The sequence below is a fragment of the Phoenix dactylifera genome, unplaced genomic scaffold, assembly GCF_009389715.1.
Source record: "Phoenix dactylifera cultivar Barhee BC4 unplaced genomic scaffold, palm_55x_up_171113_PBpolish2nd_filt_p 000077F, whole genome shotgun sequence".
NCBI classification, from domain to species: domain Eukaryota; kingdom Viridiplantae; phylum Streptophyta; class Magnoliopsida; order Arecales; family Arecaceae; genus Phoenix; species Phoenix dactylifera.
In genome coordinates, this window is record NW_024067676.1 from 1,701,462 (window position 1) to 1,726,960 (window position 25,499).

At 37.3% G+C, this 25,499-nt stretch overlaps 2 protein-coding genes across 3 annotated transcripts; both read left to right on the plus strand.

The window, feature by feature from the left end:
• The first annotated feature begins 767 nt into the window (after positions 1-767).
• On the plus strand, positions 768-12,460 carry LOC120104708. Its single transcript, XM_039116310.1, has 6 exons — positions 768-1,355; positions 1,442-1,665; positions 10,484-10,718; positions 10,789-10,874; positions 11,060-11,151; positions 11,802-12,460. The coding sequence occupies exons 1-6, from the start codon at positions 969-971 to the stop codon at positions 12,068-12,070; spliced, it is 1,293 nt and encodes a 430-aa protein (XP_038972238.1). The 5' UTR covers positions 768-968; the 3' UTR covers positions 12,071-12,460.
• A 3,770-nt stretch (positions 12,461-16,230) lies between these two features.
• On the plus strand, positions 16,231-23,555 carry LOC103699733 (exopolyphosphatase). Of its 2 annotated transcripts, none has more exons than XM_039116312.1 (8): positions 16,231-17,393; positions 17,497-17,670; positions 18,879-18,920; positions 19,001-19,081; positions 20,211-20,330; positions 22,462-22,566; positions 22,649-22,699; positions 23,175-23,555. In XM_039116312.1, exons 1-8 carry the CDS (start codon positions 16,320-16,322, stop codon positions 23,181-23,183), a joined length of 1,656 nt encoding a protein of 551 aa, XP_038972240.1. In that variant the 5' UTR covers positions 16,231-16,319; the 3' UTR covers positions 23,184-23,555. The 2 variants fall into 2 exon arrangements, with proteins under 2 accessions (XP_038972240.1, XP_038972239.1); XM_039116311.1 differs by having other exon boundaries at positions 16,237-17,393; positions 22,640-22,699.
• The last annotated feature ends 1,944 nt before the right edge of the window (positions 23,556-25,499 follow it).

The following is a 25,499-nucleotide window of genomic DNA, read 5'->3' on the forward strand; positions in this document are numbered from 1 at the left end:
GTTGGCTTCTCTAAATACATACTTGGCCTGTAAGGCCACCCTATCCCTCATCATCATCATCCCTATGTCCCGGATCAGGGGGTGGTCCGTGTTCTTACCCCTCGTCCCCCTCCGAATCTATCCGATAACTGTGGCCGAATCGCCATCCAAAATGATCAAATTGGCCTGCAATACCTGCCGCGTATATCGAAGACCTGCCTAGATAACTTGTAACTCCATCTTTGGAATCGACGTGTGAAATAACTGGCAGCCACTCGTTGCCACCATTGTTTGGACCTCACATTAATTTTACTGTAGTAGTTTCTACGTTCCAGTTGAAATACGAAACAAGAACCGCTCCCTATTAGAACCGTCTGATTGACTCCAGATCAGATATGTCCGGCATCTTCTAGAAACGAAACGTAACCCTCAGGATATCGATATCATCGCGATAAACGAAAAGGGTACGATGGACATCCACCGTCGAACTTAACACGTGGACGAAGGTCACGAAACTAGTCAAAATAATATTTTAAAGCAAAATATCTTCATTTTTATCTAACTTACGTACTTCCGTATATTTTTAATTATGCCGTATCTTGATCCTCCGTCGGAGAGCCGAAGGCGGCGCCCGGGATGGACGGTTGAGATGAGAGATTCTACTCAAGCGCAGAGAAATTTGAAACGGGCCAGCCGGCATCCGTCTACCGCGAGGACTGAGGGTAATCGACACCAACGGTGACGGGACCGCGAAATTTCCTTACGAAAAGAATAAATAAGAGAATAGAATAGGAGGGGTAAAATAAGGGAACGGGAGGCGGAGAACCACAGGCGCCCCGTCACCGGCACTTTCTCCTCCAGATCCAAAACCCTAATTCCCCGATCGCCATTACCGACCTCGAGAGCTTTGAAAGGCGATTGCCTCGCCCCCAAATCTAGGGTTTCGCAACCCCTTTTACAGGCTTCGAATTCCTCCAATTCGACGTCCGATGGCGGGCTCCGGGGGTTTGTCCTCCTCCTCATCGTCGTCGTCGTCGGCCCGTGGCCACGGCGTCGATCGCTTCTACAACCCGCCGGCGGTCAGGCGGCAGCTTGAGCAGCAGAAGCTCCAGCAACAGCAGCAGCAACAGCAGCAACAGCAGCAGCAATCGCTGCCGCAGCGGCCGGCGAGGCCGAAGGCCCGGCTGTCCCTTGTGCTCTCGCCGCCGCCAATTGAGGTGGCCGAGAACCGGGCCGAATTGGACGAGTCATCCTCGAAACCCTCGGTTTCTTCCTCTTCCTCTTCTTCCCCGCCCCGGCCACTGCCTCCTGCTGGAAATCTTGACCGGTTTCTGGAGTCCACAACTCCTGTCGTCCCCATTCAGTACCTCCCCAAGGTGAGGAAGTTGATTTTGTTTTTCGGGTGGGGGTAGGGTTTGTATGATCTGATTGTTTGACTAGTTGGAGACCTGGCCTGTGGCAGACGAGCGTAAGGGGGACGAGCGTGAGCGGGTGGAGGAACTACGAAAAATCACAGCCTTACTTTTGCCTTGGAGATCTTTGGGAGTCGTTCAAGGAGTGGAGTGCTTATGGTGCTGGAGTGCCGCTGGTGTTAAATGGCAGTGACTGTGTTGTTCAATATTATGTGCCTTACCTCTCTGCCATCCAGCTTTATGCTGACCCGTCGAGGCCCTCCATAAGATTGAGGTATGAAATTTGCATCTTTCAAAATGATGGCCTGTCATGTAATGACGTTCTTCATGTGGCAGCTTCTCGAGTTTGCAGTTTTTCATCAAGTCTGTTCTGTTTAATGAATTAACATTGATAAAAAAATAGATTTTTTTTTGATGCATTAAATTTTATCAAATCATACTAATTATGTCTAACAGAATTTAAAAGTCCAATGCTCAGTGTGATTCTTGAGATGTTCAAGCACTGTTGTTACAGTTTTGTTACTGGTGCTGCTAATGCTGGGTATAATTTGGTAATTTATTTTTTTTGTTGTTGTTGTTGTTGTATCCTTTTTCTTGCCCACTTCTTGCCTACAATGCAGGCGTCATGCATGCTTTGACCCTCTTATGTGTGTCTATAGCTTCCTTAGTCGTGTCATGGTTGATTTACAACACTTTTGTTTATCCTCTTGTTCCATAATGTGGATGCAGAAAATATCTAAACCTCACTCAGCTTCATTATAGAGAAAATTATAGTCATGGTCAGTGGGCTAACCTATTTTTTGTTGAGATGTTTGTGAGCATCACTGATAGATGTCATTAAGTCTGCCCAATCGTGAAGCTTGGCTGCTAACTTGAATATTCTGGAGCATGCTTCAGCACATCTATTACCTGTCTTGAATTTTTATATTTGGCTATGCTGCCACAATAGCTTCTAGTTTTGTAGGCATGTAGACCTGTTTTTCATTGTATTCTTGCTGCATATTGTAGAAGGATCAAAGGCATTATCTCAAGTCCTGCAAGTGTTCGTCATTTTCATCATCATGATTATTAGAACACTATCTCTTTCTTAAAGTGTTTCTTGTGAACGTTGCAAAAAAAAAAAAAAAAAAAGAAAAAAAAAAAGAAAAGAAAGAAAACTTTTTGTAAATGACAATGAAGTACGTTAACCTGTGTTGTAACTTTAAGCTGAACTCCTGCATTGATTTTCATGTAATTTGACCAACAATCATATTTTACTATGCCGTGCGATTCCCAAAAGAAACCAGCTCAAACCCAAAGTAAGTAATTAATGGAAAAGGCCATTATTACCTCAAATAGTCTGACCTTGTTTTTTACCTCCATTTTACTGTATCTCAAGACATCTACATCAAGAAGACACATATAAGTGCAACTTGGAGTTTGTGACCCTAGGGTTATGTTCGTAACATCTACCATGTCCTTTATCAACTAAAAGTATATTGAAGAAGTAGTGCTACACATGGATTATTGCAAGTTCGTTTTATAGTGCCATATCTTATAAATATCCATCTTTTAATGCTCTTCCAAAATCTTTGACATTTAGTAGATGGAACCATGCAAGAAAGCTGTTACTTCATTAAGACTCACCCCAGCTTTCTCTATTTCTAAGTCTCTTTTGCCATTTCCTTTTTTTGTGAAATCAAACTATTGTGGATCTGTTGTTGGGGTTTGAACAGAACCGGGCGCCAACTCATTTCTATTTTTTTGGTCCATGTCTGGTCCATAATTGGTGGATGAGTGGCAGCTAGTGGATGAGTTAACCCTGCAACCTCTAAGAACGAAGGGGAACCCTTTTTTTTCCTTGGTTATGGTTATTATGCATGTTAGATTGCTGTTGGCATGGATATCATTTTTCATCTTCATCTTGTGGAGTGGATGGAAGGATGGCTATATTAATATGTTGAAGGGATGAACTTCCTGTAAGATAACATTTTCACTAGTTCTTCATTTCAGTGGTTGGCATCCTAATACTTACATGATCTGGTTTAACTTTTTGAAGTTTGACTTTATTATCTTCTTTAGCTTTTCTTTATTAGGAGGCTTATGAGTAGAAAGTGGTGGCGAGTGGCAAGTGGTTTGTTAGTTTAGTAGGATAGTGAAATTCTGCAGGGAGGGTTTATTGTATGTTTGCTGTTGGGTGCTAGACCAATAGGATAGAGTATCTAAGTGAGGAGGGAAATATTTTGGCCTTCCCTCTCTCTCTTTTCTATATCTATAAGTGTGTATCTCTCTGTTTGTTAGGCCTGGAGTGGTGGGCATGCTTCAAATGGGAAGTCAGGTTGGTGGAATTTTAGGAGTTGTTTTTGGGTTTATGGGGAGGGTCTTAGGGCTTGGTGGTGTGGGAGGATAGTTCGGGATATTGTTTGTATTTTTCGTTTTTATATTCAATATTTAGGATAAGAAAGGGTATTGGCAAAATCTTGAGAGATGCAACTTGTTATTATCTCTTTGTTGGAGTTTAAAGATTCAATATTTAGGAATTTATTTTTGAAAAAGAAAATTGCTTTTTTTGTCTATATGGATTCTATTTTGAGTAGTGTCTGTGTTAAAGAGTTTTTTTTTGTTTTTAACACTATAGTTGCAGTTGCGGGAACTCTCTCGTTGTTAATATTGTTTTCAACATTGATTTAGATTTCTTGTTGTAAGATGCTCTGCAAAATTTGGTAATCAATTCTTTAGTTAGATGGTTCTCTCTTTCATGTTTTAGTTTCTTTCATTCTTTGTCATCATTTTCACTTCTTTTTCTCCCATTCTCATACCCTATATGTTCTTCACATATTTAAAGCTTTCCCTATCCTTTTATGCTTTGCTTCTTTCTAATTCATCATCTCTCTCCTCCCTTTTTTATTTGTCATCTTTATCTATTGGTCCATCTATTTTTTGATTATTTTGATAAGATAATTTTTTTTAATCTATTCACCTATTGTTTTGATGTGATATTTTTTTTTAATATTCTAATCTTGTTATATAAAGCCAAACGTCTATGAGGCTTCTGACATCTGCCATGGGATACCCTTATTTGTGCTCTATCCTGGGACAAGAGATGCTAGAACTTGTTCTTCTTTTTCTCATATGATGAATTCTCAAATATTGATTAGTTTGGTTATTAGAGTGGGTAGACTAGAACCATCGTCATGTCAACCAAAGCCAACGGTTGTAGGCTAGAGGTTTATGTTGAGAGAGGTTTGTAGAAGGATATCTCTGTTATGTTGCTCAGGAATTGTTAGTGGCAAGAGCTTAAGTAAGGTTGTTTTGGACATTTAAGTTGCATTGCTTGCTTTGTTGGTTGGATGTGCTGATGTTAAGTGTGGGGATAAAAGTTGATGTTTTAACTTGATGCAAATTAGCTGGTCTTCTCTTTGTAGATGGACCCTCGAGCCCAATAATTTAATATGTGATATTCACATTGTTGTTTGCATTACTGCCACTAAAGACAACATGACTGCCATCTTTTCCATCCTATCTGCGCTCATACTCAAGTTATCTCATAGATTTTTGAACAATACAAAGTGATTATCATGTTCACCTTTTTTGCACCTTCCTCTAGTCAGCTTGTAGACTTTGTAGCAGGCAAAACATCTAAGAAGAACTATTGAACTATTAAGAGACATATATTTTTCTTGGCAAAATACTAAAATTTAATCAAAAAATGGTAAACAGTTGATGGTTACAGACCTGCTTAAAGAATTACAAAAACCTTTGAGGCAAGTCCTTGAACCAAAACCTACTAAGAGTGCTGGACACTAAAGGTTATAATTTCAAAGACAGATATATTGTCTCAAGCTGCTGCTATGGAAATATAGCATTTAGATTGTGATTAGATAAAATGCTGATAAAATACATGTGCAAGTCCATCCCATCTACATCCTTTTAAATCATGATGCTGATAGAACAAGACCATCCCGGACAATCTCATTATATGCTTTTCAAGATCAGTCTATGGACAACGATAAGTTCTGCTTGAATGTCTAGCATCATAGCACAATTATGTGTCTCCAAGAAACTTCCCAGAAGGATCTCCCTGCCAAAAACACTATAATTAGGAGCTGTCACCGTCTAAACAATGCAGTAGTTCTTTTAGCTAATACAATATGGATAGTCTTATATACCTTGTTTAACTAGTCAATTAGCTAAAAATTCTGATGTTCTCGAATCCCTCTTTTCTTGGGAAGCGTTAAAGTGTGTTTTCCCTTTACCAAATTTTGTTCAAATGAAAAAGAAATTATTGCATTCCTGTGGTACAGATTCTTAATTGAAAATGAGAGGCAGGACAACTGAGTTGGGATGTAATTCCCTTCCATCTCTGGAACATTTTTTTCATACTTAATCTGAAATCAATTCATCCCCTAAATCCAGCCTTTCTTTGAGTTAAACAAAATCCCAGTTATAGACGGAGCTTACTGCAGAAATACCTAAAGATGTCAGATTCAAACAATGAGTGCATACATAAAATGACGAACAGCAGAAACCACTATACATTATTTATTTCTCTCGGAATAGTGGAGCTGTATATGAGATTCATGTGGAGACCTGAGAACAAGGTTCTTGGGCGTTTATAGTGGATAGAACAAGGTTGTGGAGCATTTACAGTGGATATATGTCTACTCTTTTTGTTGGAGATTATTAAGATCATTGTAAGGAGTATTGAATTACTTTGCATCTGCTTTCCAATCAAAGAAAAATTATGAACATTGATTCTGATGTAGCATAATGATTATCGGTGACTTTGACATGGCCACCATTTTAATTACAACATGCAATCCTCCCTTGAATTATATACTCCAATAGAACCTCAATGGAATCTCATTTTGAGATCTAGATCCTTAAAACAGTGGATGCTCTCTTTACTTGGACTACTTGTTGAAGAGATATGATGAGGTGAATGCTAGATGTCTCAAAGAAGCTTTTGATTTTCTGATGGTGATTCCATTGCGGTAAGTGAATTCAAGTTTGTTATATTTAGGTTAGATAAGGGAGAATTATTGATGCTTCTTTTATAACTAAAGTAGATTAGGGATGCTACCGATTTATGTGGCACCTTGTGCACTCACGCTCATACAAACATCCATGGAATGTTGGATGTGGACGATAGCAAGGTGTTCATGAGGCATGCCTTTTATGTAGTCAAATAAATGCCATCGATGTCATGGAGTTTTATGTTTTGTTAGATCAACAACTTTTAGCTTAGTTTGTTGATACCTTTCTCACTAAGTGAGAGATCTTGGATTCAAACTTGAGCCAGGGTAAATAACCATCATGTTTTTGAAAAAAAGAGAGTAAAACACTTGATTTTTGATACTAGGGCCTGTTTGGCATTGCCCTTATTTATTGTTTTTCAGGTTTAAAAACAAAATTCCAGAAATCGAGACAAAAAGACATGTTTGATGCTAGAAATGATGAAAGTAAGAAATTCTTACTTTCAATATTTTAAAAAACAAGAAACTCATACTTTACCACCACCTCCAAAACCTCCTCCACAACCACTGCCACCTCTACCACCGTGCCGCCATTGCAACCACTGTTGCCATTGCTGCCACCCTGACCGCTGCTGCTACCATCGTGAGCTTTACCACATAGCGAACTCCTCCACCATCATTGTCGCTATAACTACAGTCGCCATCTCCATGACAACCGCTGACATCATTGGTGCCTCTCAGTAACCAACACACCGCTACCTCCACTGCCTCCACTGCTACTACCATGATCTTCGCTGCCATTGCTATTTTTGTTTTTAAAATAACTAATTATACCAAAAAGATTTATATTTTTGAAAATGAGAAAAAACAGAAACAATTTTTTTTATTTCTGAAAATAAAAAAATTAAAGTGATGCCAAATGGCACCTAAATTTATGAATGTCATAATATGAGATCCTAAGTTAGGGGAAATGTAAATCATAGGAGTTCTTAAATCTTATTTAGATCATTGATGTTATTAATATTTGTGGCAATCATGCTTATATGAATGCCAATGAGATGGCAGATGTGCTTATTAAGGGATCTAAGAGTCCGTCTGCAAATACAGAATAGGTCAGAATTCCTAGAAGAAGAGTATTTGTTTACTTGATGCTATCATCAGACAACTGGAGTTTGTGATACACCTTGATACATGTCATAAAGATTAGAGCATTGATCTCAATATGTGTCTTGGACTTTGATTCATCTCTAGCTCAAAGTTGTGGTTATATCCAATTCAATGCCAAAGTGGAAGATTTCTTCCATGTTTTAGTTGATCTAGCCTACATCTTTTTATATTCAAGGTTTTCTTATTCGTAGATGCCTTCTTTACCTCAAAGTGCCACATTCATACTCTGGTACATGCTTTACAGCTAATTCACCTTCTTTTTAGTCAGCTATGTTATTATATCAAGACCAAAATATTTTGTTTTGGATTTACTAGTATTTCCTGTCCTTGTTAAAGACTGCCATTGATTGTCATTCAAGCAACCAAAAAAAAGTGGCATACCTAGAGTCCCTCATATAACGACATGTCAACATCACTACCTAATTTTAAGTTTCAAATTTTAAAATATTCAAGGAACTTTAAAATATATACTTTTCTACAAATTCCTTCTTTTTAAGTGTATTTTCAAAGTGTCATTTCCCTGTTCTCAGACCCAGATTTGTTCCATGTTCGTGCTACCTATGGGTCATTCTGATTATGTGCATTGTATTTTCTGTGCTTTGTCTGCAATATCTCTCAATTGTCTACCTATATTGATACCAGGAAATACATCCACAGGCTGTTCGGGGTAGATCACTAGATCAGCAGGCCCTTCTGTTTTTGCTTTCTGAGCTCTGGTTCTGCTGTATCATCTTGCATGCCTTACTGTTGTTGATGTCTTCTACTTCCTGTAAATAGTTTTTAAATTGTTTTCTCTGCTTCTTGATGTTTCTTAAATTCACAAATTTTGCATTCCTTTCTCTTCACCCTTAATACATCTTAGGGGTTTTTGCATATATAGCCTCCAAAATATATAAAATTGTATGAATACCCTCATAAAATTGCTATTTGTATGTATATCCTCATAAAATACTTATTTTTCTTGTATACCCTTTTTTTACTTATATATATATATATATATATATATATATATACCCAAACCATCTAATGTCGTTAAAAAATAAACGATTTAAAATTAAAATAACTAAAATACCCTTACAGGTAGACATGAAAAAAATTTTTTATAGATATACATGCAAATAGCAACTTTGTGAGAATATTTATGCAATTACGCATATTTAGGAGGGTATACACTTAAAAAAGTCCAATAAAAAATGATCAAAATTCAATAAAGATAATTCATTAATAAAAAAAGATAACAAAAAAGATTAAATCATATTAATATCAACTCTTATAGGATAAATCATATTGCTTTTATGAAATTTTTGCCTCAAAAACAAACAACCCAACATATACAAATCACTAAAAAATATTATACTAATCTAAGCATCTATAATTAATTTAAATTTGATATGCTTTAATCTTTTATAAATAAAGAAAGATATGTAGATGCCATAGATTCAATAATGATTATTATACCAAAATCAAATGAAAAATAGCATTACTAAAATGATCACCAAATATTTCAACTCGACCAAGTCAAGATCTTAAAAAAACGACAATATGAGTCGGGTTTTTTTTGACTTATCGATCCAACTGAATTATAAAAGACTTTGCAAATTTCAGCTGAATTTTAATTTTTTTAATAGATTTTTTGAATGTATATCCTTCTAAATATGAAAAATTGCATGAATACCCTCAAAAAGTTGCTATTTGCGTGTAAACATTTATAGTATTTTTTTGCACATCTACCCATAAGGGTATTTCAGTTATTTTAATTTTAAGATGTTTATTTTTTAACGACGTTAAATGGTACGGGTACATATGCAAAAAAGAAAAAAAGAAGGATATACATGCAAATAGTAATTTACGAGGGCATTAATGCAATTTTGTATATTTAGGAGGGTATACATGCAAAAAAAACCTACATCTTATGGACTCAATATTTATGACCTATTATGTAGTATGCCTGACTAGGTATTAAATATAACATCACAAGACCCACTCGCAACTGCTATCATATAAGATATCTCCTGATGCTAGGTATTTGAGAAAGCAGGCTTTTTACTCATTTTCATTACAATTTGAATTACTAAAGCACTATATTTGCGATGCTATGTAAAATATAGCTTCATCTTCTTTTCATGGGTAAAATAAGAAATGTTTAATTTGGATCCATCTTGTTGCAAGTTCAATAAAAATGTGAGATAATTTCCCTTCATTCCTTCTGCACTTAAAATATAAAAAGAAATTGGCAGGAAATTTTACGGTATTAGAGAAGTGGAAGATACACTTATGTGCAAATAATTAGCACGAACACTGATAACCAAAGTATACTTGTGGTATACAATTTTCATTATAAAGACAGATGACATGAGCATGCTGGAAAAGTTCTTTTGGGATAGATCATGATCTACTATATTGTTTTTAATAGTTCTGACTTGAAATGCAGTGGATATATAGTTGATAAAATGTCAAGTAAAGGATAACAGAATAGAAATTCAGTTCCAATAAAAAAAAACTGCGTTCCAAGCTACCACAATATCTGGACACTGGTGTCCAATTAAGCAGACTTATATTATGCAGAAGCAAGCTGAAGGAGAATTTACTTTATAGTTGCTCTTCTGTGTTCCCTAATGCTTTTTTTTTCAAATGAAAATACATGAATAGTTGATCATGTACCTGAATATTAGGTGAAGCAGATTAGATAGATATTGGAATCAAAAACTTAATCGGACTCACGTACATGAGTGTGATATTCATGCGCATCGATTTTTATTTAGAAAGACTGTTACAGGACTAAGTAAAAAATTTCTCAATTTGGTGTCACAAAGCAGCATATGTCTTGTTAGAGTAACTTGAAACATTTTTTTTTCATTTTTGTCATGATGCTAAAACATTAAGTGCTGTGCATGCAAGAATACGAAATTTGATATGATTGCTTGGTCTTGACGGTGTCATATATTTATACTATCTCTTGCCCATTTTAAGGCGGCCTGGTGAGGAAAGTGATGGGGAACCTTACATGGATACTAGCAGTGAGGGCAGTAGCGAGAGTGAAGCTGACCAGTTAAGGGAAAGAATGGCGTCCTTGGGGACTACAAGCAGCATGGGCCAGGAAGGCTTTCTAAGCAATGACAGTGAGGCTTGCAATCCAGCGATCCTCCCAGTATTCGAATACCTAGAGAGGGATCCACCATATGGAAGAGAACCGTTAGCTGACAAGGCAAGTTTAATCTTAAGTAGTTAACAGATTAACCATTAATGCATCCATCTGACACGGACATGTTTTGCAGATATCTGTTCTTGCAAGTAAATTTACAGAGCTGAAGACATACAAGAGCTGTGATCTGCTTCAATGTAGTTGGATGTCTGTTGCATGGTACGATTTTCATTACTCTATTGACAGCCTTGATAATCATCTTTCTCCGGCAGCCACTTTGTAGAGGCTACATGCTGCTATATATTTCTGTTCTGGATGATCTGTTCAGTAACCTTCCTTCACCGGTAAAGCATAATTCATAATGTATGTACACCTGATCTCTGTGTACAATGTTTTTGTTGCAGGTACCCGATATATAGGATACCAACAGGACCGACATTAAAGGATCTGGATGCGTGCTTTTTGACGTTCCACTCACTAGCTACACCTCCTAAAGGTAAGTGTCTTTTAACCACTTTTCCAATGCATACAAAAGGGTAGAAATATATCTTACAATTTAATCAATTATAACTAATATTTCAGACCTGATGAGACTCCATATGCAAAGGCTGAATCACATGAATGAAGCAAGCACTACCGTTAAGAACATGCAAATGCATATTATTCTTTGATGAAGTAATATCATGAGACATTGTTTTTGATGACACGCACACACATATAGGGTTTGTAAAAGCACTCCCTTGCTCTCCCATGTTCACACCTCTGTGACTGTTTATTTTCCAAATGGAGAGTAATCCACAAGTCAATTATAAAAGAGAGGAGATGCTTACCAGAGGATGACCCTGGAGGCAACTTAGGTTTCAATTCTGTAATAATTAGGGTAAGCCTAGAGTAGGGATTTCATTTACAGCTCCATAAAATCCTCTCTTATAAGTCTATTTTGAAAGAATACACTGAGAGGGTTCTGTAGTAAATGCATGTCCTTCATAACCATCTTTCTCCAAACAATTTTATTTTAAGAGCGCCAGGTAGATCGTCACCTCGTCTTCTGAAGTGAGAGAGTAGCATCTACGTTGAGATGTTTGGGCTCATGCTGTTTCATGTGTCAGAGTTTTGATGTTTGATTTTTTTTTTTTTTTTTGGCAGATACCAGTGTTGCTCATATGGAGGCTGCTGGCTCCTGTAGTATAAGGAATGTCAACAGCTCGACTGCAATGTCTACAAAGTTACCATTGCGTGCCTTTGGGCTTGCTTCATACAAGCTCAGGGGTTCAATTTGGATGTCCGATGGACTGCATGAGCGGCAGCTAGCAAGCTCGTTGCTGCAAGCTGCCGATGAATGGCTTCGCCTTCGACAAGTAGATCATCCTGACTACTGGTTTTTTATCTCCCATTACAATACATTTAGGAGGTGAGAGTTTTCTGGTTCTGTAAATGCCTCTTTTTCTAGTTGGATAATGTATCGATCAAGTCATGGTGCTAGACCTGTGATTCCAAACGCTCGTGGCATACAGTTTCTACTCTGTTTGTAACAAATTAGCATCTTCCATCCCTTAGTAGATATGTTTTTGAAATCACAAAGATATGACTGGTAGTTTTCTTTGAAAGAGAACTTGTGGAATTGACAAAGAGGGCTTTTACCATTTGGTATTTTAGGCATGTAAAATATAATTGCATGCAGTTACATTGAATTCAAACTATGTAGATTGGGTGACTTAAGATTGGTGTTGGCAGCATAAACAACGTTGCTATTGTTCTTTTGTTGTTGGTTGCATAGAGAAGGTTCCTCCCTTTGGTATTCTCCTTTGTTATTTGTTCCTTTTTTTAATCTTTCCCAGCGATTGGTTCCTGGCCTGTTACATGGCAATGATTTCTTAAACTTACAAAAACAACGTTTCCTTTTTGTATTTTGGTTTGAAATATCTGATTAGATGGCTATTTTGAATATTTGGTTATGCAGCACCTTGTTTTTCCCCACCTTTTTTGATGAGAAATTCCTAAAGGTTGTTCATGAAACTTTGTTTTGAAGAAAGCTACTTTAGAATCATTTCCAGGATTGCATGGTGGTCCCATTCGTGCTAGATGCATGACAAGTCTATTTTATTCTAGATAAAGAGAGATAGAGAGAGAGGAGTACTTTAGAATCTTGACCTGGTGATTGATTGGTTTCTTGGTCTAAATTCGGATTTGGCCAGGTTTGATGAGATTTTACTCGTACTACTAGCGAAATGTTATTGCCAAAGCTAAGATTGTTGTAGAATTTTTTTAAGTGGGATGTAGAATTTTTAGAAGTCTGGTTATTCTTGCCCTTGCAAATCAACACTGTCAAAAGTTCTACTTCATCTCCAAGTTTCGCATTCTCTGCACCCTGCCCTATTGATGCCGTGCTGAGGCGAGCAAGAGAGCCATCAACAGAGTTCAAATTTACAAAAAGCTACATAAAAAAAAAAAATTCTAAGAGGCCGGGGGTTGTTTTCACAAAATCCACAAACTAGCCTTTTGGAATCCCGAAGGAAAATCCGTGGTGTCCCTCTTGGTGAAGTTGAGCCGCCAGGACGGGTCCTCACGGTAGTCCTTGAATGAATAAAAGAAAGGGGCATTTTGAAGATAAAATCACTCAGGTCGTCATTCTCGTTTAAATAAAAGTTTAATTTATAAAGCTTGTTTTAGTTTATCAATTTAAAAAGGCAGTCTGCAGATTCTCCTTTATTCTAGTGTGGATGATGTAAGGTTTGAGTTGATTTGTAATCATCTAGAACCTTATTATTTAAGAGGGAAAGAAAGAAAAAAAAAACACCTTAAATCTCTACATTGCATAACAAATTTTTTAAAACTGTATGCAGATTTCTCACAGCATTTGTAACGTATGGATGTGGTTTTAGAAACTAGAAAATGCTTTGAGGTGCTTGTTAATTGCACATGAGAAGTTCACCTGGCCATTACCAGTGTGACTTTTTATTTAGGCCTCATTTGGAGGAGTTTTTGAATGGCTAAAAGGTATTTTTTGATCCTTCAAAAATACTTTTGGATAAAAAAAAGTGTTTAGTAAAAATTTCGCGAATCTATTTTAGCTTTCTCAAGCTCCATTTTGGAGCTTTCCAAATAGGGCCTTGACCCACAATAATCTGTAACTTCTCATTTAACCCCAAGCATGTCTCTAAGTATGATATACTTGAGAGATCCAAGACGTACTCCTCCAAAGAAAAAGGGAAATTTTCACACCCGGGGCATGATCATCCTCATCGCCCAACCATGCATTAAAGCTAGCCCTACCCCGTAGATCTCTTGCAGATCTAAAGCCCACCATGTCACCTGACAATGTCGTCCGAGCCACTCCCCACTCACCTTTTCCAGCTCAAATTTGGAACGCTAATCTCCCAATCAAAATTATGGTAAGGAAGATTATGCAGCGGAAGAAAAATATTCTTTTGCGTCTAGAACTAATAGGAGGCAGCAAAAATTAAAAAAAAGAAGAAGAAGGTGGATTAATTCTATGCATGCCATAATTTCTTCTTCCTCCTTTTTCAGATAGGGAAGGCATTGGGATATCCCATATAGGCTAGAACATTGTCCAGTGGATAGATTAGGTCTGAAGCTGGAATGAGAGTATCAAATAGCCATCATCCCATATAGGAGGCGAGAGGTGATACCATCCGAGCTAATGCCCGAAACTGTTGCTTGTTCTTATTGGTGAGATGGATAGAAAACAGGTCAATAATTGGGTTGGATAAGTATGCAGGCATACCATATCGAAAAGGGTACATAATAGCGGGTATTGCTGCTTTGATCTTCAAAAACTTTTGCTACTAAAATGCCGTCTTCTTGTGGAAGGAAGTGGTGACTATGAATCACAAATCTACGAACTAAGAATTATGAACTCTAAAATAAATGATAAGGATAATTAAAAGGTAAAATAAGAAAGATACTTATTATTGAATTGGTGGAGGGTCTCTTCTCAAAATTTTAACTTAACATTTATACGGATTCTTTTCTAATTGTTGGATAGTTGTCTCTTTCAGGTATCGACACCCATCTTCTTTAAATCCCTTCTTCCAATATCGGCCTACTTTCCAATACCGAGACAAGAGACTCTCATGAGTATTTGGTTCCTAGCATCAGTATGTGACCATTGTCTAACTGGCCTACCACTAGTTCTTGGTTTGCCAAAAAGAAAAGAAAACTAGAAAAGTAAGCATGTGGAGAGGGGGCTTGGGGATAAGTTGAAATTTAATGCAAACTGATTAATTTTTTTTTCAAAAAAAGAAAAAAAATTGATTAAAATCTTAGTCATAAACTATAAACAAAAAATTAATATACCATCAAATATATTGAAAAGTAGCTAGACTTTAATTAGTTAAAGGATGACATGACCAAAATGTCAGATTCTGCATGTATGTTTGCTTTGTGAGTGGGATAAAGGCAGACATAATGATACTCACCGATGAGTTAGGAGAGCAACAGATATTTCTCCATCTCTCAGTTTTTCATTAGATAAAGAAAATCCTTTTAGAGATTGGACAACGAGCTTATATGCTTTATATTAGATAAAGATGGGCTATAAACTTTCAATGATGGCTCCATGATAATAGTTTATTAAGATAAACAACATCTATAAATTAGACCACCCCATATGTATCTACGTAAAGGATTTCATGAGATTTCTGCAGAATTTATAACTTTATCTTGTTTTAAAAATTTTACTTTCACTATAGCACCAAACAACTATAGTTTATGTACTGTTTTGCAAAATTTAGCACCACTCAAATATTCTTCAATAACCAAAACCACTCCAAAATATTAAATTTAGTCTCAAATTTAAAAACATATATAGATGTCAAATTTCTCTCCCTCACCCTCTTCTAATGGAGAAGAGGAGGAAAGAGAGGGGAGAAAAAAGAAAATGAAGAGAGGAAAAGAGAAGAGGAGGACGGGGGTGGCAATGGTGTGTAGCCATCATAGGAAGAAGGGTTGGAGGAGGAGATGGAGTTAGGGTCAGAACTCGGAGGTGGGTTTTATTCATGAGGGTGATGATGATGTCTAGATTCAATTATCTTCTAATTACCTCTATGTCAGCTGACAAGTAAGAATCGCTGGCAAGCTTTGATCGAAATTAGGAAGAGGGTGGATAACGTTGTAACAGTTCATAAAATATAAGATTGATTTTATAATACAATTGAATATGCAGGAAGGTGTTTGTAAATTCATATGAAATGCTCTTTTTTTTAGAGCTCTCTCTCTCTCTCTCTCTCTCTCTCTCTCTCTCTCTCTCTCTCTCTCTCTCTCTCTCTCTCTCAAGTAATGGATAATAATCACCATTAGGAAGGCAGAGATTTTTTTTTTTTTTGAACTTTTTTTTTTTTTCTAGTAATAGATAAAAATCACCGCGACGGCACCCAAAACCAGACCCTAACTGCTCTGGAGAGTCCACATTTCGCTGGACCAGCATACACTTAAGCACCGAAAGCCAAGCATCCACGCCAGCCTCATCTCACCATACTCCAAGATCACCGTCCGCTCAATCCTCGACCCCCCGGTCGACGCTCCAGATCATCCCGCTTCGTATGTTCCCGCCCCCGATACCGTCCGTATTATACATTAACGACTCCCCAAACTTCCTCTCCGGACGCACCCCCTCCGGCACCCCAGCGGCCACCTCCGCCGCCCATGGAGGCCGCGACGGCGCCCCACCACCGCCTCCTCGCCGCCGTGGACGTGGGCACGAACTCCTTCAAGCTCCTCGTCGCCTGCGCCCTCCCCTCCGGCCGCCTCCTCGCCCTCGACCGCCTCAAGGAGCCCGTCCTCCTCGGTCGCGGCCGCCTCCCCGACGGCTCCCTTTCCCCCGACACCCTCCTCCGTGCCCTCGCCGCCCTTCGCTCCTTCGACGCCGCCCTCCGGCCCCTCCCCCTCCACGGCCCTCCCCGTCTCGTCGCCACCTCTGCCGTCCGCGACGCCCCCAACCGCGCCGACCTCCTCTCTATCGTCCGCTCTGACCTTGGCCTCGATGTCGAAGTCCTCTCCGGCGAGGAGGAGGCCCGACTTATCTACCTCGGCGTCCTCCAATTCCTCCCCGTCTACGGGAAATCCGTGCTCACCGTTGACATCGGCGGGGGTTCTACCGAATTCGTCGTCGGGAAGCGCGGGGAGGTTCAATTCGCGACCTCCCTGAACCTAGGACACGTTTCTCTGACCGAATCCTTCATCAAAAATGGAACTTTGGATGATCTCCGCCGCCACATCCGGTCGGCACTCCGCCAATCGCCACTCATCAAGATCAGGGAGCTCGGATTCGAGGTTGCCGTCGGGTCCTCGGGAACTATCCGGTCGATAGAAAGGGCGATCTTTCTTAGTGGCTACGACGATCTTATGAGCAGCAGAGAATTCAGCAGGGAGTGGAGGTTCAGTCGAGAGGAGTTGAGGCTTCTTGTTGACAAGCTTCTTGGATTGGGGTTGGGAGACGTGAAGGGAGTGAGGAGATTAGGGTTTTCAAAGAAGAGAGGGGAGTTTATAGTTGCTGGCGGTGTCTTGTTGCTGGAAATCTTTGAAGCTCTTGGCATTGAGAATATGGAGGTCTCTGGGTATGCACTGGGGGAAGGGGTTATCTCTGAGATGCTTGCAAGCGAGTGCATGGATTTTGATGTGAATGCTAATGTTCGTTGGCAATCAGTGATCGGCCTTGCAATGAGATTTGACAGTGATAACAGGATGAAATTGGCTGCACGGTGTGTTGGCATTGCCAAGGTATCATTTTTTTCTTCCCCTTAAGATTCTTACTTGAAGCTTTAGTTCCGAATTTCTGTTTATCTTTCAATATGACATACAAGAAGTGAATGCTTGAAACCAGGAGCTTTTTGATGGTATTAGAAGATGTGATGACCTCACGAATTGCTTGAGTAAAGCTGCAATTTGTTTGGATGAAAAAGATTTTGAGTACCTCGAAGCTGCAATCTTGCTTCATAATATTGGACTACTCATCGACAAGAAGGGCTATCACAAACGCTCATACAAGATAATCAAGGTACTTGCTTTAGGACCTGATTTTCAAAGAGTATGCATCTAGATATAACTTGCTCAATTATCTTTATATATCTTGTAGTAGGAAACAAAGAGAATTTGTAAGTTCAGTATTTTGCTTCCTAATATTGTAGTAAGGATTGAGGAAGCCAACTTTATTCAACGAAGCTTTCTTTGTGAGCGAATCAATGAAGCATACCGAGTTGAAAAGATCTCATTTGTCTAGGGTTAACATCCTAATGAACTCACAAAGCGGTAACAGCAAATTTTTCATGTTAGATCATTTATCTCTTTCCTTAGAGGTATTATGGATCATACTAGATAATTAAGATTAAAATATTAAAACGTATTCTCATTGAAAATGACATGATTTTGATTTTATTATAAAGAAGGTGTTTAGCTACTCCTTTTTTGTTCCCAAATCTGCTCTTATTTTTTTTTAATGATCAAATACCACATCTCATGAAGAAAAATTAATAAACGCGCCATTAGGTATGCATCTCTAAGAATTTTAAGCAACTTGTGATTCAAGAGTTAATACTTTGCTCAATGCTCCAAATGTTTTAGTCAGGTTCATGCCCAGCATGACAAGGATCTTCTCTGATTGTACTTGTGCTCTAGGATTTTAATCTGACGTGATTGACTTGATCAGTAGATATGGAAAAAATCATATTTAATTCTGAACTTATTATCCAAAGGTGTTCTGGCATGGGCAATGCTGCATTGAACTATCTGAGTGATGTTCAGCTAGAACCAGATGAATCCTAACTGTCCTATCTGATGCATTTGGACCACTATAATAGGCAATTATTGACTAAGGAATCTTGGCAGTTGTCTCTTTGTATTTATCTAAGTATTCTTCCACCCTGCTTTACTATTACAGAGGACACCCTAAATTAAGACTACAGGGATGGATATATCTAAATCACTTTAATTTTGGACACAGTTTGGTTATAGAAGAAAGCAGCCCTTCATAGAACGAATCATGTATCTATTTGTTTGTTTTAAGGTAGACAAATATAAAAGCAAGAAGGTCTCATACCTTTTCTTTTGAGCTCACTAGTTGTTGATTCCATAGAAATGTGAACCTTAAACCATTATGTTACTCTTGGTACTCATTGCTGAACATGGAATATCTTATTTTTGTAATGATATTTAAATTACAGAACAATATGCAGTCTTTGCCACCTAAAAACTTCATATGTTCTACAGAATGGTGTGCATCTTCATGGTTACAGTTCTGAAGAGATAGAGGTACTCATTGCAGATGATCTCAATCCTTGGTGATCAATATAACTACATTTTATTGAAAATAGCTTTCTGTCAATTCACAGATTGTTGCTCTACTTGCTAGATTTCACCGGAAAAAGTTTCCAAGAGCTGATCAGGGCTCTCTAAAAGAATGTTCAGAGGAGGTATCTCTCTGTATTTGTTCTTCACATGGTCTCATGTTTTGACTTTTCCTTTCTAGCATTGGAGCATCTAGTCCCAATTTATTTACATACCATCTTTTAGTTGTTGCATATGTGGCAGGACATAATCAAAGTTTAAAGTTCATGTTCATCTATTGTCTGTACTAAAATCTGATTTTTACCTTTCAGTCTGTACATTTTTTATTTGTCTTTGTCCAACATTCTTTGTGCATAATTGTAGACCCTGATCAGGGCTAGCTCATGCGGAGTCCTGCATTTTTATGATATTTAGACATTACAATGATGAGACTTTATGATGCAAACATATACAGTTGTCTACATTTTTCTTTCCTAATTTTATTTATTTAGTCCATAACTTTGACATAAGTACTTGATATGCTACTTTTTATGTCACATTCAGGAACATTTACTTCATGTGTACTTGTGGTTCTTGTCCTTAATAAATGTCCCACTGGTGATGAACATATCTGCAAAAAAATGTGCTTTTAGTGGACTGAGCTGTAGATGAGACTGAACTCCTTCATGTGGAAGTGGTTCTAGGTCCAAACCCTGGGAGGTACTTCAAGTGTTTTGGGTAATTCTCACATCATTTCTTTGAAATGGTGCCCCCACCATTATTCTCAAAGAAGGAGAAACAAAGAAACAGAGATGTGCCTGGAACTTGGCTATTCTATGTGAACTCTGAATTTGAGCAAATAATGTTCTCTTCAAACTGATAAGCTGAAGCAGGAGTTTGACATCGATCTACTTATTAGAACATCAGTCACATTTAAAGTCCTTTATAAATTATACAAGTGCATTGTAAAGCAAGTTATTGCATGAGCAAGGTTCTGCATAAGTACACTGTACTATGTAACTAAACTAAACAGATGAAGAAAAGAGTATTTGTAATATAATTAACTTTTCATATAAAATAATGCCAAGTTGGATTTCTGACACTGCATATATGGCAAGGCATGTACTCAGGTTCCTTAGATAAAACTCCTATTGTTGCACTTCTATTCTTCTCTCTTCATTAACTTCATTTCACTTTCTTTTTAGTGCTCCATACAATTATACATCGATTTACTAGAATGGCTATAGTGATTTCATTGTCATTTCTTGTTTCCAGATGAAAAAGAAGATTAGAGTTCTTTGTGCAATTATGCGGATTTCTCTAGCCCTACAAAAATGCCAATGCGTGATATTTCAAGGACTGGAAATTTTTCATACTGGTGGTGTTTTTAAACTGGTATGTGTTTGGATGGATTTGAACCTCACTAGGAGCAACATTGTTTTGATAATTTTTCAACTTTTACTTGAAAAATTATATACAGCCATCACCTTTTTCGCTTCATTACTGTATTTTGGTTAAATTATTACTTAGTTATGCTGGAACATGTGAAGGTGAACTCAGACTGACACAGGTGCACAGATTGGTACACAGACACAATGTGGAATCCACACCTGACCCTTCTCATTACAAGATAATTTGCTTACCATTTGCTCAACCAATTGGAGACTCATCTATGCTCATGGCTTCCTACATCAAAAGTCATCTTTCTCTTTTGTCTAGACTCTTTCTAAGTCTAGGGGGGTTTGAAGGGTTGCCTCTTTGTTTGCATGAGATTTAACTGTGGATAATAACATAGATGTTCCTAACAACCAATTGGCCATAACAGGTTTCATAGCAAGCCCTCTCTTGACAATATTTGCCTTTGCTAGGAATTTTGCACCAATATCTGAAGTGTACAGTTGTAAACCGGTCATAAAATCTGTTCTCAACTTCAAGTCATGCTTTATATCTGAACCATTGATGGGAAATGCTAGGGCGATGATGCTCTTGGCATACTGTAATACCCAGGTGTACGTGTACCATGGCCACTTAAAACACAAAACCCAGGTTGTATAGTCTTTATGTTGTATGCTTCTCATGCCATGTTCTATTCTAGGTTGACCTGTTTCCCTAGTGGAGCATAAAATCATTTTTTCCTGTTATGCTGTTCTGCATGGTAGTGTATTAAGGTATCAGCCTGAGAATTATTGTTTTCCTTACTGGATGCCACTGGAATGAGAAAGTATTTCTGAACTACAACATACATTATTATCTTCAAAGGCTGCCAGGCATTGAAGAGTTCCTTGGACTGGCATTGATGTTTTGTGGCTTGACTTGATTGAATCACATTGGAACTTGTGGATTTTTTTGAGAATATGACCTCGTGGCTTTTGAAGTTCCTGTCAAGTGCTTTCAATGGCATTCCAGCGCATAAATTGGACAAGTAATATAAGAACAAAAAGACTCGATAAGAATGATTAGGGAATTCTATTGGGAAAAATGAGATATCAGCGTAATGTTGAGGAGAACTTTTCTCTCATCATCTTTGTCTTCCAGTGTCACTATTTATGGTGTCGGTCCATGCTTTGTTTTGTATTTGCTTTCTTGTTCTTCATCTACTTAAGATCCCACACTTGAACATATGTTACCTACCAATCAAAGAAAGGAGAATGTTTGAATTGATAAAGTCTGACTCACAAAATCGAGTTGATAGGTGGACCCATGAGTACTCAAACACCACAAGGATCCCTTCCACTTATAATGTGGGACTATTTCTTAACACCCCTCTCATGTGTAGAGCCTGAAGGAGGGAACCTGGAGGGAGCGGCAACACATGGATTAAAGTGGGGTGTGGAGCCATCAGAAGGTAAGAGGGATCATGGCTCTGATACCATGACAAAGTTCTACCTGGAAACTCGAGTTGATAGGTGGATAGGACCATTAGTACTTAAAATACCTCAAGGATCTCTACCACTTCTGTTTTGGGACTATACCTCAGAATGAATGTTTTTCAATACTGAGTCTGTGTTTTTAAGAATCTCGCTGATACAGACCAGTTGAAGGTGCCCAAGGTCAAAGACGTCCTTGGTGGAGTCTTCCAGTCCTATTATCAAGGACTTGGTTTTACATATCCAATACTTAAATCAAAGAAATGATCTTAGTCTCCACAATTGGAAGTAGATGTGGGAGACGGTGCAGGGAAGTGGACACTTTAGAAACAGTTTCAATAAGGAAGCACTTAGGAATCGTGTCAGGTTTGAGATTCCAAGAAAATTCCGAAGTAGGTGCATCACCCTGGGTAAAAGATTCTGGCTACTAAGGGAATGAAAAAGCTCTCCTTGATAGTTATTATGCATGTTAAAGAAATCGGTCGTCGTCTTGCTACTTATGCTGAGTCCCAAACTTTACACATGGACCATCTGCTGATTATTATCACAGTTGTTTTACTTACCTGTACACAGGAGAGGCTATAGATGGTTATTTATCAGTTTTATCTAGTAAAGAACAGAAGCATCTTTTCTTTGCATAATTCAATGGTTGTTTTCAGGTACTTAGTAAACTAAAGGACCATTTGCTAGTTTCTCATGATGTGCAGCTGAAATCAGAAACTATTGAGGCTGAACTACGGCCAGAGTTGGATCATTTTAAAGAGGTTTGCACACTTTACTTTAGCATAGTAATAATTGTGTTGTATGCGCTTGATGCTGATTTAATCTTTCATTTAGGTATTCCAGCAAAAAATCTGCGTCACGATCTCGAGTGCAAACATTGAGAAGTCAGCACAGGTACTTCTCTTGTCTCTGAGCTGTGTTTGTCTCAAACCAGTAAACAAATGTCATGTTTATGTATATAGTTTCCAACTCCTAAGAGGAGAAACAAGACTTCTCTTTCTAATTATTTAGTAAGAAACCCAAGTTAGAATTCCAAGGGTTTCCCTAAAATTCAATGTTCTTTACTTCATAATAATTTATCCATTATTTAATTGTTGGCAGTCCTATGGAGTAATGGTTGGGTCACTTTTTGATATATAAGATTGCATTCTTGTGATATTTTTGAATGGCAACAAATATGGTTACAAATCAACTTTCCGTGCCGCAGCAATTACCTTCTTTTCTTTTCACCTTTCTATTCTGTAAGAATACATGCAACTGTTTTCTTAAGCTGCTTGTGAATTACTAGTCCCATTTATTATAGCAACTTTGTATTGTTTTAAGGTTTTCATTAGTATCTGAAACTGCAAATTTTCTCTTCTATTTTCAGGTACTGTAGCTGCTATTTATCCTGTACGATTTTATCAATGATGCTGTAAAAACTGTCAGATCTTGCTTTGTGAAGGAACTATAGTGAATCCTGACTCCAGGTTTCACCAAATGGCAATTCTACAGATTTTTAAAACATCTGGCTGATGTAAATACATGTTTGGAATGGGATATACTATTTTTTATTATGGGGAAGACAATAAATGTGCGGATTTCCCAGCTCAGTTATGAAGACTAAAACATGATCTCTTGATTCTTTTATTAGAGGATGCTAACAAAAATAGATGGTATAGGTTGTCAAAGTCCTCAAGCTAACTCAAAATTCTAAGAACTGTGTAAATTGTTTTTTAAAGGCAATACCAACCCTAAAGTCATTCTTTTATTTCAGTAGCCTTTCTGGCTTCAGATCTGTAGGTATCATATGCCCTGCAATTTATCTCTGGTTAATTATTCATGCATATAGTCCATACCTGAGGACTTTACATCAGCAGTGGCATATTGTAGTTGCAATTTATTTCCAGTTGATGTTATATTATTTTTTCTTCATGATCGTAATTAAAATTGCTATTTTTTCCAAGAACTGGATTCGCCACTTAGTATACGAACAGAAATTTGTAAGGTGTTGCCATATGGATTCTTTCACATAACATGCTATCAAGGTTGTAACTATATGGAAATTTTCTTGCATTCTTGAGCACAACTATTCGCCCTCACATCACAAATTCAGGCAAACTTTTTAAACATGCCAGTGCCCATCATCAAGTCAATCTAATGCTGTAGCTTTCATCATGTAATCTTAATCCACTAACCTTCTTGGTTTGTGGCAAAGCTTGGTTTAGGAGCATTCAACCAACAAATATGCTTATTTTACCTATGTTCTTAGAAACAATGCACCAACAGGGGAATTAGCTCAATTAATGTTGAAGGTTTTTTCTAGAATTTAATAAGCTATGCATGTGTGTGTGTGTGTGTGTGTGTTTCTTTCTTTCTTGATGTTAAGATGTCAATTATCATCTACAACCACCAATTTAAAATGAGAAGGTGCATCATTATCCTCAACTTGCAACCAATATATAAAGGGAATAAACTAGCAACTTGCAGCTCTATAGTTGCAATCTGAAAGGTGTATTCTTAGTTTCCTTGTTCAACTTACGTATCCTCAACTTTTTACCCTTTAATTGTATCATTATTGAACGGTAAATACTTGTAATGTCGCTCTTTTTATCCCTTTGACTACTATCATGCAACAGAATTAAACCAAATGAGAACCTTAGTGAATCATAATGTATTACTTCATCATTGCAGGGACTTATAAACCACTACATGGTCACTATATGAAAAATGGTATTGAAATTTAATGATGTTATATTAAAGTTCAAGTTTCTTGCTTCCATATAGTGGCCATTGAAAACTTTTGGTATTGCGATACGAAACGAATTGATGGTATGTCCCTTTGTAATTCTTGATTATAATAAAATCAAAATTTTATGTTTTTGCATGGTTACCACAAAATTATTCAGTACTCATTATATGAAACATAAAAGATAATATTTGTCCACAGTCCCTATATAGCTTTTTTGATTATTTCAATACCCAAATCTCATGTTTCTATATACTAAGCCAAAAGCCATTCTTTTGTCACTATAAGGAGTATAGGGAAATGAAATTTGATAACAAGTCTCTTTATCATTCAAGGACTATAATTAATTTTCCTACTTCCATATAGTAACCGTAGAATTTGTGATTACTATATAAAACATAAGAAATAAAATATAAAAAATAACTCCTTTTGTAACTAATAATTATATCGAAACCTAAACTTTGTGCTACCATATACTATCCACAAATACAATAATAACCACACAACTATCTACTATCACTATATAAAACATGTGAAATGAAATCATTAATTGTAACAAGATTCATTTTCATGCTTCCATACAGACTATAGAGCCCTTTTAAGACCACCAAATAAAACATAAGAAATAAAATTTGATGACAAGTCCCCTGTAACTGAGTGATTATTAGAAGATTTTTGATTTTATGTTCGATATAGTTTTCACAAAACCATGCTAGATCACAATATATATCATATGAAATGAAATTTGGTAGTAGGTCCCTTTGTCATTTATTGATTATATTAGAACAAAAATTTCATGTTTCAAGTCATGTCCACATATATAATGATGCATCATTTTGTAGTCACTATATATAACATTAGAAAAAAATAATAATCATAACAAGGCTAATATTTTGCTAACTATTCTAGAATCACTCTATGAAACATATGAAATGATATTTAAGAAGTCCCTCTTTAATTTATGAA

What these genes read in the sequence shown, in the direction of transcription:
- LOC103699733 (XM_039116311.1), top strand. Translation starts at nt 16,320, where the DNA reads ATGGAGGCCGCGACGGCGCCCCACCACCGCCTCCTCGCCGCCGTGGAC. An exon ending in GGTGTGTTGGCATTGCCAAG is followed by an intron (nt 17,394 to 17,496) that starts GTATCATTTTTT and finishes GCTTGAAACCAG; the next exon opens with GAGCTTTTTGATGGTATTAG. An exon ending in ACAGTTCTGAAGAGATAGAG is followed by an intron (nt 18,921 to 19,000) that starts GTACTCATTGCA and finishes GTCAATTCACAG; the next exon opens with ATTGTTGCTCTACTTGCTAG.
- LOC120104708 (XM_039116310.1), top strand. Translation starts at nt 969, where the DNA reads ATGGCGGGCTCCGGGGGTTTGTCCTCCTCCTCATCGTCGTCGTCGTCG. An exon ending in AGGCCCTCCATAAGATTGAG is followed by an intron (nt 1,666 to 10,483) that starts GTATGAAATTTG and finishes GCCCATTTTAAG; the next exon opens with GCGGCCTGGTGAGGAAAGTG. An exon ending in AGTTGGATGTCTGTTGCATG is followed by an intron (nt 10,875 to 11,059) that starts GTACGATTTTCA and finishes TTTTTGTTGCAG; the next exon opens with GTACCCGATATATAGGATAC.